The sequence below is a fragment of the Lepisma saccharinum genome, chromosome 2, assembly GCF_977018435.1.
Source record: "Lepisma saccharinum chromosome 2, izLepSacc3.1, whole genome shotgun sequence".
In the NCBI taxonomy this organism is placed as follows: Eukaryota; Metazoa; Arthropoda; class Insecta; order Zygentoma; family Lepismatidae; genus Lepisma; species Lepisma saccharinum.
The window spans coordinates 188,198,071-188,215,892 of record NC_139230.1 but is presented as its reverse complement, the minus strand read 5'-3'; the positions used below and the strand labels follow the sequence as shown (position 1 = coordinate 188,215,892).

The 17,822-nt window shown below is 35.9% G+C and overlaps 1 protein-coding gene across 1 annotated transcript in view; it reads right to left on the bottom strand.

Annotated features, from left to right (window-relative positions):
* Positions 1-17,822, bottom strand: part of LOC145983792 (uncharacterized) — a 595,938-nt gene that overhangs the window by 83,187 nt on the left and 494,929 nt on the right. Inside the window, exons 4-5 of the mRNA XM_083116839.1 lie at positions 16,842-16,889; positions 5,928-6,116 (exon numbers count right to left, since the gene is read on the bottom strand). Coding sequence (XP_082972965.1) covers positions 5,928-6,116; positions 16,842-16,889 — 237 coding nt within the window. The remainder of the gene's footprint in view (positions 1-5,927; positions 6,117-16,841; positions 16,890-17,822) is intronic.

Below are 17,822 nucleotides of genomic sequence, written 5' to 3'. Positions count from 1 at the left end.
ATTAATCTTCCTGTGCATAAAGTGGATTTGAAACAATAATCCAATCAATACAAAGCGAGAAGTTAACCGCACGTTTAGAAGTAAAAAAAGAGATTACTTGAGAAGCAAAATTAACGAAATTGAAATAAACAGCAAAAATAAAAATATCAGAGATTTATATAAAGGTGTAAATGAATTTAGAAAGGGGTGGCAACCTAAAGTAAACTTGATAAAAGATAAAGACGGTGATTTTCTAGCTGACCCAAGCGATATTCTAAATAGATGGAAGAACTACTTTAATGACCTTTTAAATGTCCATGTAGGAGATAAATCAGAAGTAAATGAAGTACACACAGCAGAACCTTTAGTTCCAGAACCTAACTTGACTGAAGTTAAAGATGCTATTAAAAGGCTAAAGAATAACAAAGCACCTGGCATTGATTTAATACCAGCTGAGTTAATTAAATATGGTGGAAATTCATTAATATGTCAAATTCATAAATTAATTTGTTTAATATGGAATAAAGAAGAAATCCCTCAACAGTGGAAAGAATCCATAATTGTTCCTGTGTTTAAAAAAGGTGATAAAATGAACTGCAGTAATTACCGTGGAATTTCTCTACTCTCAACAACATACAAAATATTGTCTAACATTCTTTTAACAAGACTAACCCCATATGCTAATGAAATTATAGGTGATTATCAATGTGGATTTAAATGTAACAGATCAACTACAGATCAAATTTTTCACATCAGACAGACACTTGAAAAAAAGTGGGAATATAATCAAAATGTCCATCAGCTATTCATTGATTTCAAAAAAGCATATGATTCGGTCAAAAGAGATAAATTATATAATATATTAGTAGAGTTAGGAATACCTAAGAAGCTTGTTAGTATGATAAAAATATGCACCAGTGAAACAGAAAGTAAAATTCGTGTGGGTAATAATGTGTCTGACAAATTTACAATTCATGATGGGTTAAAACAAGGAGATGCATTATCTCCATTGCTCTTTAATTTTGCCTTAGAATATGCTGTAAGGAAGGTAAGAGAAACTAAAGAAGGACTAAAATTAAATGGTGTGACTCAGTTGTTAGCATATGCAGATGATGTAGACTTACTGGGGGATGATGTGAATACAATTAAGAATAATGCTAAAATATTTTTCAAAACTGCTAAAGAGATAGGTTTGGAAGTTAACAAAGAGAAAACTAAATATATGCTTACAGGGCGAAACCAAGTGTTAGGTAATAATCAAAATCTAATTATTGATAACAACTCGTTTGAACCAGTTTCCAAATTCAAATACTTAGGAGTAATATTAACAAATGAAAATTCTATTAAAGAGGAAATAAAAAGTAGGCTCAATTCAGGAAATGCATGTTACTTCTCTCTTCATAAACTTTTATGTTCTCGTTTAATATCTAAGAAACTAAAAGTTAAAATATACAAAACAGTAATTTTGCCTGTAGTATTATATGGGTGTGAAACTTGGTCCCTTACATTGAAAGAGGAACATAAATTGAGAGTATTTGAAAATAAGATCCTTAGGAAAATCTTTGGACCTAAAAGGGATGAGGAGACAGGTGAGTGGAGAAGGTTACATAATTTAGAACTACATAATTTGTATTTATGTCCAGATATTATTAGAATAATTAAATCAAGAAGACTTAGGTGGGCAGGCCATGTGGCACGAATGGGAGAGGAAAGAGGAGTTTACAGAATTCTTGTTGGGAAACCAGATGGTAAGAGACCTGTAGGAAGGCCAAGACGAAGATGGAGGGACAACGTTGAGATGGACCTAAAGGAAATCGGTAGGGATGGGAAAGAGTATATAGATCTTGCTCAAGATAGGGACAGATGGAAGGCCTGTGTTGCTGCAGCCATGAACCTTCGGGTTTAAGAAGGCTAGAGAGAGAGAAAAAAAAGAAAAATCAATACTTTATCTAGAGGCACTCGAAAGATATGCTACACAAGAAATGACGTTAAAGAAGTTCAGTCACACATCAGGTTAGGCATCAGTAGTAATTTTGACTTGATCAAAAAGTAATCCATTTGCGATCAAGTTACTGTAGTTTTACGTGTGCATGAAGGTTGTATACATACATATATTTTTATGTTAATTACTTTTAATTATTTATTTAACAAAGAATTCCAAATACAGCGTTGACCAAGTTAAGAACGAGAGGAAAGAACAACCATATCTTTAAGTGAATTACTATTTTTTGCACAAAAGTCTTCTAAAACGTGCCATATTTGGTAGATTATTGTACTGGCTGGGTAATACCTGGAACAGGGAACACTGGATTAGGCATGAGGCATGGAGCACATTTCTATTAGGCAAGCATTGAGAGTTTTCAATTTTTGAGTCACATACACACACAACTTGAAAGTTACACTGGCGTGCGCATTGGTGGGCGTTATAATCCTCCTTTGGCCTAGCATTTCAATGCTGAAAAATATGGCGAAATATATGGCTGACTACTATAAAATAAGACGTAACCCCCGTTTAGAAAATCTTGAGCACGCCACTGGAAAAGTGTATTATAATTCATTTGAAAAGCCACTAAAAGGTGCATCCTATTTAACTCTATATCACATGAACTGTCGAAATCTCATGTTACAAATTAGTACTCGTAAAGCACTTTCGGTACCTTAAACGCAACTCAATTTGTTGGGTCATACATATGTGAAGAAACCATACATCTCTTGGAGCTATGACATTAGTCCACCACGTCATCTGCGAATATATATAATTAAAACGTATTTTCTACATTGTGAGTGAAATCAGTATCAACTATCGATCTGAATACATCAGCACATGTGTGTAATTGATCTCCAAGCATAGCCTTTCATATGTTCATTATTATTCATGATACGTCACTCATGTATTCAAAGAGCATGCTGGCATGCTATAGGTGCAAAGATCACCGGTCAACCTGGTACAGTGCATTCAAATATGCAAAATTACGATTTATCAGAGAAATTCAGTGAAAATATACACTCGATTTTCATATCAAATCTGGAGCAAATGTATTGCAGCCTATTATTTACAATTCACACCCTTTACTCCAGAACGTTCTGCACAAGAAGAGGAGGAAGAATCAATTGAGAGGCATTGCTTTATTCACAATGCAGTTATCATTACAATTTCCAGTACTTTTGGACTTTAACCTGAACAAAATTAAAAACAATACGAAACGGCCACAACTCCTACAGCATTGAGACTTGATCTTAAAAGATCTTCTTGTATTATGAACATTATAAAAGACTACCAGCTAGGTGCACCTATTTCTTCATAATTTTAGAAAAAAAAATTAAAAATTTTCTTTTTTGAAAACGACTTTTTAGAGAGAAAATGGTTTAAAATTCTGTTCAAACAACAAAAATTATTAGAAATCTTATAAGCGTTAATAACAGTAATAGGAAATCTTATCCTAAAGTGTAATTATTGCAAATACATCTGTGTACTCGGAGATGATATGCAATACGACACAATTACGTGTAATCGATGGTCTGCTTGTAAGGATATAGATCGAGAATGCTGTTTCTTTTTTCTTCTTGTAAAAATTTCAACAACTTTTTACTTCTGCTGAACGTATCGTAAAGAGTTCGATATAACAGTCTTTAAATTTCCGTTCCTTCATTATCCACAAAGTGCATAATGGTATCGTTGTAACCCAATGGAAAAAAATACCAGACTTCATTAAAACTTCCTTCCTAAGCCTCCTCAAGCAGAATTTCATGCTTCAATTAGGAACTACAAGCTAACCTAATTGCGCAAATCTATAAAAATCCCGTGAGTTAATCTACATAAGTTAATTTTCTTTATTTGATTTCTTTAAATTCTAGCACTTGGCTACCCAGAATGATAAGAATTCCTCGAGTACTTTTCGCCAATTACATGCGACACCTCGGAAGCAAATATGCCTCAGAATGCAGAAAAATTTTCATAAAATGGCCACAAAAAAATGAGGAAAATAATTTGAAAATTACGTTTACATACTATTTTTTGTTAAGTTTTTTCGCAAGTATAACACAGTTTCTTAAAGAAGTAAGTGTAATTAACTTACTGATCACTTCAATTGTAATACAATAACTTCAATCACTTTTAACAAAAGATTTACTATTTCACGTGGATAGTAAGTACTCCCTCTGTCCCATAATTATTGTCCGGTACAATTTTGTTTGTTGTCCCATAATAATTGTCTGATAGGCAAACTGTGACATTGGTGTATACAGAAGAAGAAAATTAAACACTGGAATGAGTCATACAACGTTATTACTCAAGGATCAGTACAAATTGGCCGATCAAGTATCCAAAAGAACATAAATAAAAAGTCACCATTTTGGCATAACGGACTATAATTATGGGACAGAGGGAGTAATTGATTTTGATTGATTTCTTCAACTGTATTATAGGATTACAACTTCAATAACTTGTAACAAAGGGAGACAGCGATGTGGTTATTCACATTTGACGAAATTGAGGTGATTATAATAATTCATTTTCAAATTCCTTTGAATTCTCAATGTGCTTTGTTTCTATTCTTGTTATTTTACTCATATTTCAAAATCTATAGGATAGTCGTGATGGCGAGAATTAATTACAAACTGATAAATTAGATGACGGGGAAAACGCAAGGACACAACCACGCCTCAACCTAGGTTCGAACCTAAAACCACCGACTATGTTGTTCATTATGCTAATCACTCTGGCACAGAAATTGGCAATCCTCAGTGCCATTTGCATGACAAAGTATCGTTTGATAGTGGGGGAAAAAGGTGGAGAGTATTTGAATGTTATTACTTTGTTTGCATAAATTTTTCTTGTATTTATATATTTTGACAATGTCATGCTCCCCCCATGTAGCTACATTTACTACTTCGATTTTTCATTATTCAATCTCTGTTCTGAAGCAAAGAATAGAATTGAATGCCTTTACATACACGTATGTTAGTTTCACTTAAGTAACTTCCTAGTAAGTAAGTGTTCCTTACACGAGCACAAACAAGTTCGATTTCTGCAATTCACATTTCTCATTCATTTATACGAGGGCTGGGGCATAAGTCATAGCAACTATATTTTTTTCTCAAAGTTATACGGTGGTACCACAGTATGATCGTGTGTCCCGGAGAACATGGCACCCGTAGGGTGTGGACACATCACCAGATAGAAGTGTGATGAACGGTTATTGTACAGAGGGCAGTGGTATTATTTGTTGAGTCAACCACCGTTCCACGGCGTGAACAGAGTTTGTGTATGAAAATAGCCGTTCTTCGGGAGAGAGATGCCAGAGATGTCGGGAATAGTGTTTTGTTTTTGTTCCTGAAATGCTCCTATGCTTTCAGACTTGTATAAGCACACGTGGCACGATGCTATCTTTAAGAATGTTTTGCTGGTGTACAGGTGTAGGATAGGGATGCGAGCAAAACATTCTTTCAGACATTGTTTTTATAATCCACATTACAATACATTTCCCCCTTCCATTGGTATGTTTCGGATTTTCGTGCCGGTCTCGCATTCTTGCGAAAAAATATAGTTGCCATGACTTTCGTAGTATAAAAAAATCCATCGAAAAAACGCCACAAGAGCAAAAATTGGAGAAGAAACGCCTATTTGAAATTACTTTTGTTAAAGTCTGGAATAGCACACAAACTAATTTCAAAGTAGCCAAGATTTTGGGATTACAAAGGAGAGAGGTTAAATTAAGTTTGGTCACACACAGCTCAAGTTTGGTCTGGTTAGGTTAGAGCAATAGAACTGGATGATACTATATCAATTATCCAATCACATGGGATGGCTTTCACCCTAACGTGCCATTTAGGGCTCTCGAAAGCAGTCTCTCTTAAGCGAAAAAAAAAAAAGAAACATTGTTAATTTCGTTTTCAATATTACTCCTGTGAAAAATGAGCGTAACGGTACTAGTTAGTTCATTACTTACCTTTACTTAAAATCAACCCCACAGATGCCACGTGAAAATCTTGTCCGAGATCCAGTTGCCACCAACGCTGTTCCGCTGTTCGAGGGGTAAAGCTGCATGTGTCTGGATTCCCATCAACAGCTAAGGCAGCTCGGTAGTTCCAGAGTGTAGCGGATAACAAAGCTGTCCGTTCCACTGCCAGATTTAGATCTAAAAGAATAAAATATTTAAGAATTAAAATATCAAGTTTACTTTGAAATTTAACACTTTAACTGCCATGTGTATCAAATTGATATACAACTTGTAGGCAGCTTGTATAAGTTTTATACACAGTTCCTTTGAAAACAAATGTGTGTGTGTGTTTCCCTGGCCTCCTGCAAAAGCCCCGCAGTCTTGATTTCTGGTAAATTAAAAAAAAAACGAAACACTAACAAATTTGTAATGAATAAATGCGCAAAATACAGTTGCACAGAATGTAGTATTGTATACGATAGTTGCTTTACTTTGTATCGTAGATTTAAGTTTTATTCATTTTTTTTATTTATTTAAACGTTTGAATGTCAGAATAAATATTACATAAAAAGAAACTACTCTCTAACTACAAGGTGTTATACACGGCCTAAGGAAGAACTTTAAAAAATTGTATCATACAGGCCGTGTGCATAATAATTATAATTATACACACCAAGAAGAAAATACAAACTTTATCCTGGCAGCTAAAGTGTTAAATTTAATATAAAAAGTTTCATAGTATATTACGACGAGCAATTGTTAACACACTAACAAATGAAATATAAATCCGTCTTGGTGAGACTTTTCGGGTTGGTTATGCTTGAAATTCCGGCTTGTTGTCAAGACAAACATAAAATTTAAGTCAATCAGGGTTTACGTTCGGAAGAGCGCACCAGCAATTTAGTTTTGTTTATTGGGAGGTAGATCATATATCTATCGCACAATTAGACAGACCACTGGAGATATTACACGTATACGGTTCAATACTTCCACATATAACAGTAGGTGGACCAGCCATATTTTGCAGAAGCGTTGCGGCTAGATAGTAGCACACGTTTTCCTGGTTTACCTATATTTTTACTTGGCAGCAAAACATACGCTTTGATGCTATTTATTTCGGGCTGTTACATCATACTTGTCCCTTTAAGGACGTACATTTCCAGCATATTTTACAGACCTTCCCCCTTTCTTCCTTCATTTCACATGCCTTCCTTTCTATTTTAGTGCCTTTTTGACTGATCATTTTGGAGGTTGCTAGTATATTTGAAATCATACATTTTGACTATAGCAATTCGAAAGCATAGAAAGCATTTTATGTATACTGTTGATAATTTTTACAAAAAAATGGTTATTAAAATTATTAAAATACATAAAAATTAATATATAAAAATAATAAATAAAATAAATATAAAACATAAAAATATAAATATTTATGATAACACTGTACGTGTTTGAACTTGAAAACAATCACAAGTTTCACATGCATAATGCTGATGTAATAAATTCACACATGTTTCCTACACCCAACACCGGAAAGCAAAAATTCTATGCTCATGTACTAAGGAAGGACACACACGTGATTACAATTGCTATTGTATAGTCAGGATGAAATTGTCCTTGTTAGGTACTTTTCGACAAACAGAGTTAAATTTCTACAACTTACTCCCTATCCCAAGGACATGAGTTTGGGAGTTCTAACCCTCGTAAATATCTTCCAAATAGTAGTATAAAAACTAGGGCATGTAAAATTAGACTTCATTGTCTACTTCTTTCATATTGCAATACTTAAATCCCAATGTTCTTAACTTCTTGCTTACAGATGGAGTACATTTGTCACATACGACTAAACAGCTGCCTACCCTGTGTTGTAATGAAATATATTGTAACCTTTATACCTACTTAAGTACAAAGGAAGCGGAAACTAATTTCATTGTGCCCTGAGAATTTATATAAAAAAACTTCGAACATTTGAAGTTTTTGCAAATCATTAGATATGGCTGGGATCATGAAATTTCTGTAAAAAAGTATTTTTTCCCTACACCAATTTCGGGAGACCATTTCTTGATTTTTCAGTATTCCGATTAATCGGAAAATTTCGAACGGTATTTGCTTTCTTCACTATAAGTGTATATTTGTTAGAAATGGCAATTTTGTGTCCAGAAAAAGACATTTTAAAGATAAATGTGGAATTCGATATATTCATGTGGACATTTTCTACGCTGAAATAATAATGGCAGCAATGTGATATTATTATATAGCGGCTTCTATACATGTGTATATTATGTATTCATATCTACTGTTTATGTAAATTCTGTCTGTCAAAACCTTCCACGAATTTTTTTTGGGCCACGATTCTGCTTCTTATCCTAAAATAATTTGTTTGTTTGAATTGTTGTTTTAAGTCCATCTTATGCACAGATAGGCTAATCGGGACTGGACCTGGTTTAGAATGGGAACCGAACCACTGTGCAATGTGCCTCCACCGAGTATCGAACCCGGGACCCCTTGATTAAAAGGCGGCGACGTTACCACTACGCCATCAAAGATGCTCCTTATCCTGAAAGACAACGTTGCATCGTGCATTGCGTATTGATTTTTACCAAAATGCGGCTTTTATAAAAAAAGGAATATACATTTTATATTATGTAATAATAATTTCATAACATGAGAATTTCTCCTGACTCTACTATTGTTGCTATTCAGAAAAAAGAATGACGTACTTCCTTCGCCTTCACAAATGTCACTATACTCTGTCCAAGGAGCATGTGAAGAAAGTGAATGAAAACAAGTTCTCTGCGCAATTGATGACTCGAGAGGGCTCGACCAATGAACGCGCAAGAGGGCGCAGCGTTGCTCCACAGACTCCTGGAACGTAGTGTAGACACTCTCTTACACACACATACATACATAGATTTTTAATGTACGGAGTAGCTATACAGTATTAAGCAACTTCCTGTCTTTCAAACATCGAAGCATTAGGTACTTTTTTAAAGAAAACAACACTGCTTAATTCAGGCCACTTGAGATGGCCCTGAGAGAAATTAACAAGGATGGTCAAATTGCCATAATTTTATTAAGGATAGTTGCAGATGCAAGACTTGTTGGCTGTGACAATAAACTTGCGGAGTTAGAAATGTCACATAGTTACTTAGTCCCTTCAGAATTAAATATTTGAAATTACTTAATGCATTTGGAAGGAGCTTCAAAAACTACAATAAAAGTTTTTAGTATGTGCTTACCTTTTTAATGTATCGTGTTTTACCTGTGCAGGTCCCTTTACAATCTTGCAATGTTAATCTTTCTCAAGGGGCTTTTTGCACCCCCTCCCCCATTTTTAACTCTCAGGTAAGGATTTTACATAAGGGATATTTCCCTGTATACATTGAAGGATGCAAAATGGCCACATGTGCTAACACCCGAAAAAAAAATTAGTTCAATCATTTAACACAGGAAACCAAGGAAAATTTTGTACTTTTTCAATGTACTGATGTGCCTGTTGATGACAATATCCTATGTCATCTTCAGCTACAACCCCCAGGCTGTTTACCCCCCACAGATCGATCACGTTTCCCCTTGATCTGATGTCAACACGATAGTGTTCGATTTTCAAACAGAATTGTACTGGTGACTGCAATGCCCTCAATACATTTACCCTGAGAATCACAATCACCACTCCATAATGTCTCCGTGTCAATGTTATCACTTCAAACATGTTTGTGTTTGTAATGGCGGGCGTGAAACGCTGCAATTATTCCAACGATTTCATGTCTGGCAAAGCACAACGACCCTCCGCTAATCCATAAGCTATGTAACGACTGCACTTCAAGTACATTTTGGCTTGGGAAAGCTGAATTTAGGACAAACGGAATTTCTAACTTGAATTACTGCAACATTCATTCTGATAACATTCGCACGAGTCGCCTCGGTAATGCTGTCGCTACGGAAGGATCCAGGTTCGAGTCCATTCATCCTCATCGTCGCGATCAACCCAAAAGTAGCAAAAAGCGACGTTAAAAAGGACACGTAACATTCGCGCAAAGCTCGCCCAATTTCGCCTTCCCGCAATTTATCTTCTATACTGTATCCCTGGAATCTCTGGAGCAAGGCCGCGCATACCAGGAGAAAAGGCGAGTGCGCGGAGTGAAGCAGAACAAGCTGCTGAAAAGGCTGGTAACTGCAGTCGCTTTCCCCCCACCCCGCAATCCCGTTCCCTCGCACGTATTCACAGGTCGAGCCGTCGCTACTTGCGCAGACTTGTTTCGTTCACTCGCTCCAGAGATTCCTGGGACAGAGTATAGAAACAGGTAAAGGATCATCGTACCGAATATTTTTCCTGTTTTGTTTCTTATTGATTGACCTTGCTTGATAGAAGAACGTTCTTGTACGGAGAGGAAGACAAAATTGCGGAATTTTTAGAATTTATTCCCAGTTTCTTTGACTCCACTGTCTACGGTATTAGGGAGAGCATAGCAGGCGAGATTCGTGGCTGCCCAACAACCTCGGGCTGAGCTGCTAAGAAAATTTCATTTCCACTTCCATTTCACCGATTGATTACAGTCTTCTACAGCAGCTTCTACTGCAGCAGCCACTTTATGTTGTCTTTCACAATTTTCAATTCTCCTTCTGGTCTCGATAAAGAAAATTTTGGATAAATATTACCTTCCTGTCTGATTCCTGGAAGACATAGATGTCATAATTCAAGAAAGAACATGCAATGAAAAGGTAAAATGCGGCTTCTAGGAAGTTTCAAAAATTTCTGAAATAACTCTCTATTCTTTTTACTTAGACAAGCAGCGAACACTGCATATTTTAGGTTAGGTATTCGCTTTTCAATGGTAATATAAGTATTCAAGTAAACCTTGTTAACTTTTGCACCAAATTTGCCGGCGTGATATTCTTATCAAGGATGGTGAAATTAATTTCTTACATTGTGAATATCAGCAACATTCTTCACAGATCAATTCTGCCTTTTTGCTTTGATTGCAGTGCTGCCAACTATTGAAAAATGCCACTGCGCAATCTTAGGTGTCCTTACCTTAAGTCATAATTACGTTAGATTATATTTTGTCCTCGAAATTAAATATTCAACGAATCTTCAGGACGCATCCATTTTCTGAGTAAGATATATTCCAACAGCATTCTTTGAAAAACAAATATAATATTAGTAACATTGTATTTGACGCAAACTTTTCGTTGAACTTCTTACATTTAAACAAATAAAATATATTTTTGTTTTTTCTTCGATTCGAACACTTGCTGACTGTCACATTTCAAGACAACAGAAAGTTTCAAGTAAATGGGAAATGATAGCAAAAATAATTTTGAAATGTTTTCATGGGTTCACCGTTAAGTTCCACTACAATGCATATCATTTCCGATCTATGTGTATACATTTTGCCTTCATGTGTGGTCTGGATCCTTGAAATACGACCACCTTAGTACATTATACATATTATACACACACACACACACACACAGAGAATGCCTTTATCTGGCCTTACACAACGGTACGCAGTATGGTACCTTTTTTTTTCTTCTCATAATTGAGAATAAAATATAATACAATCGATTGTGTTAACAAAAGGAATAAAGATGAATATGTACTAACACACAATCATAGATTAATACAGTATAGAATTTTTATTTGCGCTAATGATTAACTTTATATAATTACCACTTGTGTCACACTTGTATACTACTTTCCCAAGCAAACCGCTTAATAAATAGTACCGAAACTTTTTGTTCAGAAAGAAAAGAACACTGTGTATATGCACACACAGTGAGCAGAGCAATACAATTATTGTATTTCCAATTTACAATTAGATGTACTGTACTTTGATCTGACCAAAACTTTCTATTTGTTAGTATCTAATCATCTTCTGATTCACAAATTATCCATTAGGTTCAATATACATAGTAAAATTCTAACCCTGTGCTAAGATTACCGTAGCAATCAGCAAAAACGCGTTGTTCATCCGGTAACTTTGCTCTGGAGTTTTTGGACTACTTCTCTCACAATCTCATCCAAAAAGAACCTGAAAAAGTTACCTTACTCCATCTCCAGTACTAGCACCAATGTTGTGTCCTCTCACAAAGACTTTGGCATTACATTTGATCAAAAACCTCACATTTGAGGCACACATTACAGCCACCTCACAAAAGAGGTTACGCTTACTGCAAAGTTTTAATGGAATCAGCGATATCTCAACCCTCAACTAATACTTCAAATTATTTTCTCCAATATTAGAATATTCCAATGCGGCCTATTGTGTCTCTCAATCACCTTTCTAGAATTGATTCATTTTTCAATCCCCCTAGCTACAGGCCCTTCAATGCGCAATCTCTTAAAAACGTATCTCCTCCTTTCTGAATTTACAGACTCCATATCAGCACCGCTTTTTGAATGATTTGAATTATCTATACCAAATTGTCAATGATAAATTAACTGCAAATTCGCTTATACAGGAATTCACTTTCGTGTGCTTATGCACACAACAAGCAATACCAACTTCTATGTAAAGAAAAACCAAGACTTGAAACTCAAAAAATATATCTTTCTACACGTTTCCCATCCCATCAAGTATGCATTTCGGTCATCAATCAAAATAAATGTCTCTAAATACTATTTTTGTTAAGTTTCATTTTTGTGTATGTGTTTTTTTTTTGGTGTATCTGAAATTTCCTAAATAAATAAACATATAGCTACAGATAAGTATATACGGTATATAGGCTATCTGTTTTACTTATGTACATTCAAATACATTGTAGAATAATTTCAACCACAATATCATATTTCCTTTATGGATTTTAGTACAAACCACATGGGAACATAAGCGAAATTATTCTAAGAGAAATTTATTTTTCCTTGTTTGTTTGTGAAAGCTCTTCTGGAATACAAGCTTCCTTTGAAATTCAAAAAAAACTTGTGGCCGTTCAGTTTCCTGCTTGAGGGAATCGCTTTTGTGCGAGTAAATTTTACACGAGAAAACACAGCTAAACATTTGCTCCGTGATCCTGCCACAGAATCGCCGAGTTAAGCCGCTGGTGTCCGACAAGAATTGGGGCAAATAACATTTGAGCGTTCCGTGTCCGCGGGGGGCCTGATTAATTTACCTGACCCTAGACACCAGAGAGACGGCAAGATATTGAGACTGGTGCCGGAATGATTGTCACCTTACAATGCCCCGTCGCCTTTTGTTCTACAATGTTGATATGGTTTCCAATCCATACAAATTTAATTCTGAACGTTGCTGAGGAAAAGTTTTCTACTATGGACATTTTCGGCCTGAAAGACGTTAAGTGCATGCCAGTTATTGACTCCCACACGCTGTTTAGGATGCATATAAGTTCCTTTGATTCGGACTCTTTTCAACATATACATCAGTTTTAATTTTGGGGATTAGAAATTTCATTAAGAAATTAGTACATCGTCTAATTACTCTGTCGCTCCTTCTCTCTCGTTTGCTAAACTAATTTGGGTAATGTGATGGTTATAAATAAATAAATACGAAGAGGAAGTTCCGTCTCCTCAACAATGGTTGATTACATCCTCTCCACTATGGCCTACATAGAATTATTCAATAATGTTCATAGATTGATTTGTTTTATTTTACATTGCTTTTCTGCCACTTTTGGCTAATCGTGAAGATGAGGATGAGTGATGATATGATAAAATTGATGAAGGGACACTCACAAAGAACACCCATGCCCAGGCTGGGATTCGAATCCGGAACCCCTGGTGTCGTAGTGCCCAGCGCTCACCACTTTACTTGGGTATGGGTATTCCTTCCTTGTTGTTTTTTGTTTGATTTGTCATTTCATTTCGTTCTTCTGCCACTTTTGACTAATTGCAAAGATGAGGATGAAAGGGCATTCACAAGCACACATGGACATGATACAACACGGGTTCCACAGAGGATTATACTGGCTGCTAGTCGAGGCGCCAGAGCCGCGTTAGTCTGCAAAATGTAGTCCAGGGTGTACTACGTGAAAGAGGTTGTCATTTGGGTGCTTTCTGAAAAGAACCCCTTACACCCTTTGTATCCTTTCGCTAACTTAATCTGTTCATCATTCATCCTCATCGTCGTTATTATGGAAGTGGCAGGGAGTACAGGAACAACAAGAAAAGTACAAATACAAGAACTACTGCATAATTATTGCAAGGTACAAGTCAAAATAGGTGTCTTGTGTATGTGAACTGACAATAATAATTATGACAACGTAGTGCAAAACAGTGCTAGTGTGTACTAGTGTGGTTGGTATTATTTCTACTAGCAACTTTCAAATCCCAGCAGCTATTGTGATCTACGACATGAAAATCCTGGATTCCGAACCCCTATGGTAATATGATTGTCTTGCCTCAACTTTATTCATACATTTCTTCTATACTCCGAATTACCTACTTGTGGCAATATGCTTGAATAAGTTTTTTTCCTTCTTTTTCAACAAAAATATAAGCTTCAAGCTAATGACTATGGTAGCGAAGTAAATTGCAATAATTTGAGCAGAGTCCGATGTCCAAAGAAAGTGAGAAATCGCATTAAGATAGGAACCTAACATGATCTAGAATGGGAATTAAGACATTCAGGACTGAGTATAATGCACTTTATGCGCTGAAGTTACCTACACAGATTTGCAGTTTAACATGAGATTCGAGTCAAGAATAACAACACTGGGAACCTCATTAATGACACATTGTTTGCTATTCGTTTTGATACATTGGAAGTACATTTGCTACGGGCTTCTAATTGCAATGATGTAAATGATAAAATGAATGATGTAATCATCATTAAATATGTATTCATGAAATTGTCAAGCAGGTACTAACGAAAAGTTGAAAACCAGAACGAATTGGGTGAGTTGTTAAGATGGCCGACTATCATTTAAGCGTAGTTTAAATCGTGACCTAACACACTGACTGAGTCAATCCAGGCGATTGCTGATGGAAGAGTACCATCATTGAAGGCTACTGGCAATTCCATTCCTTCCTTTATAATTTTTTCTCATTGCAGCTGTTAACCTCCAAACTACAAAGTAACCAACTGACTGATTTGTGACAGAATGCAACAAAAAGTTCAATCATAAAGAAGTTTTTGTTGTTTAAACTGGAAACTTAAAAATACGTTTTAATTACTTCAGAAAGTACTTCTTCTACTGGATTTGATGAAGCACATAATTATCAGAACGTGCAAGTATGTAAATCAAATATCATCACACTGGTACTTTGTATCAATTCAATTTAGCGCAAGATTTTTTTTATTGATTGATTGAGTTGGTGTTTTAAGTCCACTTGGTGTACAGTAAGGATAATCGGGACTGGACCTACAGTTTAAAATGGGATCCGAACCAGTACGTACCTCCACCGGATATCGAACCCGGGACCCATTGATTACAAAGCGACGACGATATCACTGCACCATCGGGGAACTACGTTTTTAGCACAAGAAAATAGTATTTCAGAGTAATCTATGGTTCATGACTCGGAAGCTAATGTATGAGAACAAAAACTGGATACTTGAAAATACTCTATTTTTAAAGAGAGTTAAGAAGAGTTCTTAACCACTAGCCCTCTAACTTACGAACACTTTCCATATTTTTATCTTTCTGTACTCCTAACTTGCCAAGATAACATTCTCATGTGCTGAACTTCGATACAATTACCCGGAACCACGTAATCAAGGGATTCTAGGTTTGATGTAAGGTAAAAAGGTAAAAAAAAGGTAAAGTATTCCCCTGTGCATAGCACCACGCCATGAAGGCGTATAGGGGGTGTGGGGGTAACGCCCCACACTTTCTTGATCTGGTCGTGAGTGGGGGTGATGTGATCAGCATCACGCCCCTGACCGCCTTTACCCCCCAGGGTAAAGTCCGGTTCAATTATAACTAGCCTGCTTTGAGGCATACTTTTATGAATGTCTGGAATACATGCCAATATTTTCAGATTCAATTTACATTCTAATTTCACCCCATTAGATGAATCAATTAAGACTAATACAATAAATAAATTGAATGAGTTTTTCGACCCATCTCTAAGTTATATATTGCAGCAACAAACAAGTAGGAATAACCAATATGCTTCTGCTGAAACCAAACCAGGAACTACCCCAAGCGTCAGTGAATCAGGTGAAGAATTCTCGCAAATTAAAAAACAGAAGAAATCATTAGTTAATATCACAGTGCTACAAATACATATACGTAGATGCAACACGCTAACACGCTGTTTGGAAGTGAGTTATTGTCAGAAGATTGGTGCCTTTGATACATATATTAAAAAGTGATATGCATCAGACACGAAATCAAGCAAGTGTTGTGTGCAATATATCAAACTCATGGTAAGAGATTCTTGATTCAGTTTCAGATTATTTCAAAATGAAAACAAACGTTACAAACATAGAGAAGAGAAGCTGTATCTCCGAAGTATTTGGTTTAGAATTGAATAAAATAAAATTATAACTGCTATACGCAACAAGACTGTGTAGATAGTGTATGCAGATACAAAAGGCCACAAAGAAAACACAATCTAAAGAAAACTTGGAGCAGGTATAGAGCACCGAAAGTATCCCCATGCTTAGAATCATGGCATCGCGGGCTCTCCACATGGAAGTCAGACGTCTTACTACACGCAGGAAAACATTTTTGACACGCTGCGTGAAGTTCTGAAAGGTCTCCATATTATTTTCTAGCCAATAGTCGAAGGTATTTTGTCATATTGTCAATCTCACGCGTAAATTATTCACGTAATTGATGATCATGTTATTACTTGTGATTAGTAGGATTAGTAGTAGCTAGACATTTCGGTTTTATATGTTTATTTAACCATTGTATCCAAACATTGCAAAGATATACTAAACCATGTTAATGGGGTGCAGAAATTATGACGATGAAGTGAATGAAATTACACACACACAAATAACTACGCCTTACCCAGGATGGGAAGCCAGAACACTAGTTCACGAAGTTTGTCGCTCCTCACTAAAAGACAATAAAGAAATAAGTTATTAAATTGTTACTACGTATATAGTTTAAAATTTTATAACGCGTCCGCGCGAGTAAAAGCTGCTGGAGAGACATCCTCTACGTGGTTCATATAAACTTAAGTTTAGTTACCATCAATATTTTCTTGTTGAGTGTTCTCCTCCAGTGCCACAAAGTGAAAGAACAAAAATAACTTGATCTAAGACGACGATTGATAAGCTGCAGAATGAATAAACTTCAACCTTGCCAATAGTGATTTGCCTGAAGTTTGGCCCAACACTCTGACTCTCAAGTCCTCAAGGGGTAGATAGCACATATATAAAATATCGTTTATCTCAGTCTTGCCCCTTCAAAGTTATTATAAGTCGAGACCACTGGATAGGAAAGTAAAATATAGCTTTGGCTATTAAGAAACAAACCGTCCTCCTTAAGAAATTTCTGGTTACACCACCGATTCGGTGTGCTCATAGTTAGGCGTGGTGGTAACGTCGTCGCCTTGTAATCAAGGTGTTCCGGGTTCGATACCCGTTGGAGACACATTGTGGTTCGGATCCCACTTCAAACTATAGGTCGAGTCTTGATTAGCCTATCTGTGAATAAAGCTGACTTCAACACTCATACAGACAAGTTGGTTAGGCGTCTCTTTCTACATGTACCGCACTACACTAAATTATAAAAAAACTCACAAGTGGTTAAGAAGTTAGGATGGTCAATGTTACATTTGCTGAATTATTAATATTAGATTTAAGAGGACTCTGTGGATACAGCCAAGAGGTTTTACAAGAGCTTCCAATGGGAGAAAATTTGCTTTGGAAAGGACCACAAGATAAGAAAGAGACATCTGAAATGTAGTATAAATACTGTATGTAGACTGTTCGGGAAAAAGCAATTAAGTCAAAAATGTAATTTTACAGCAGATATTTATGTTTA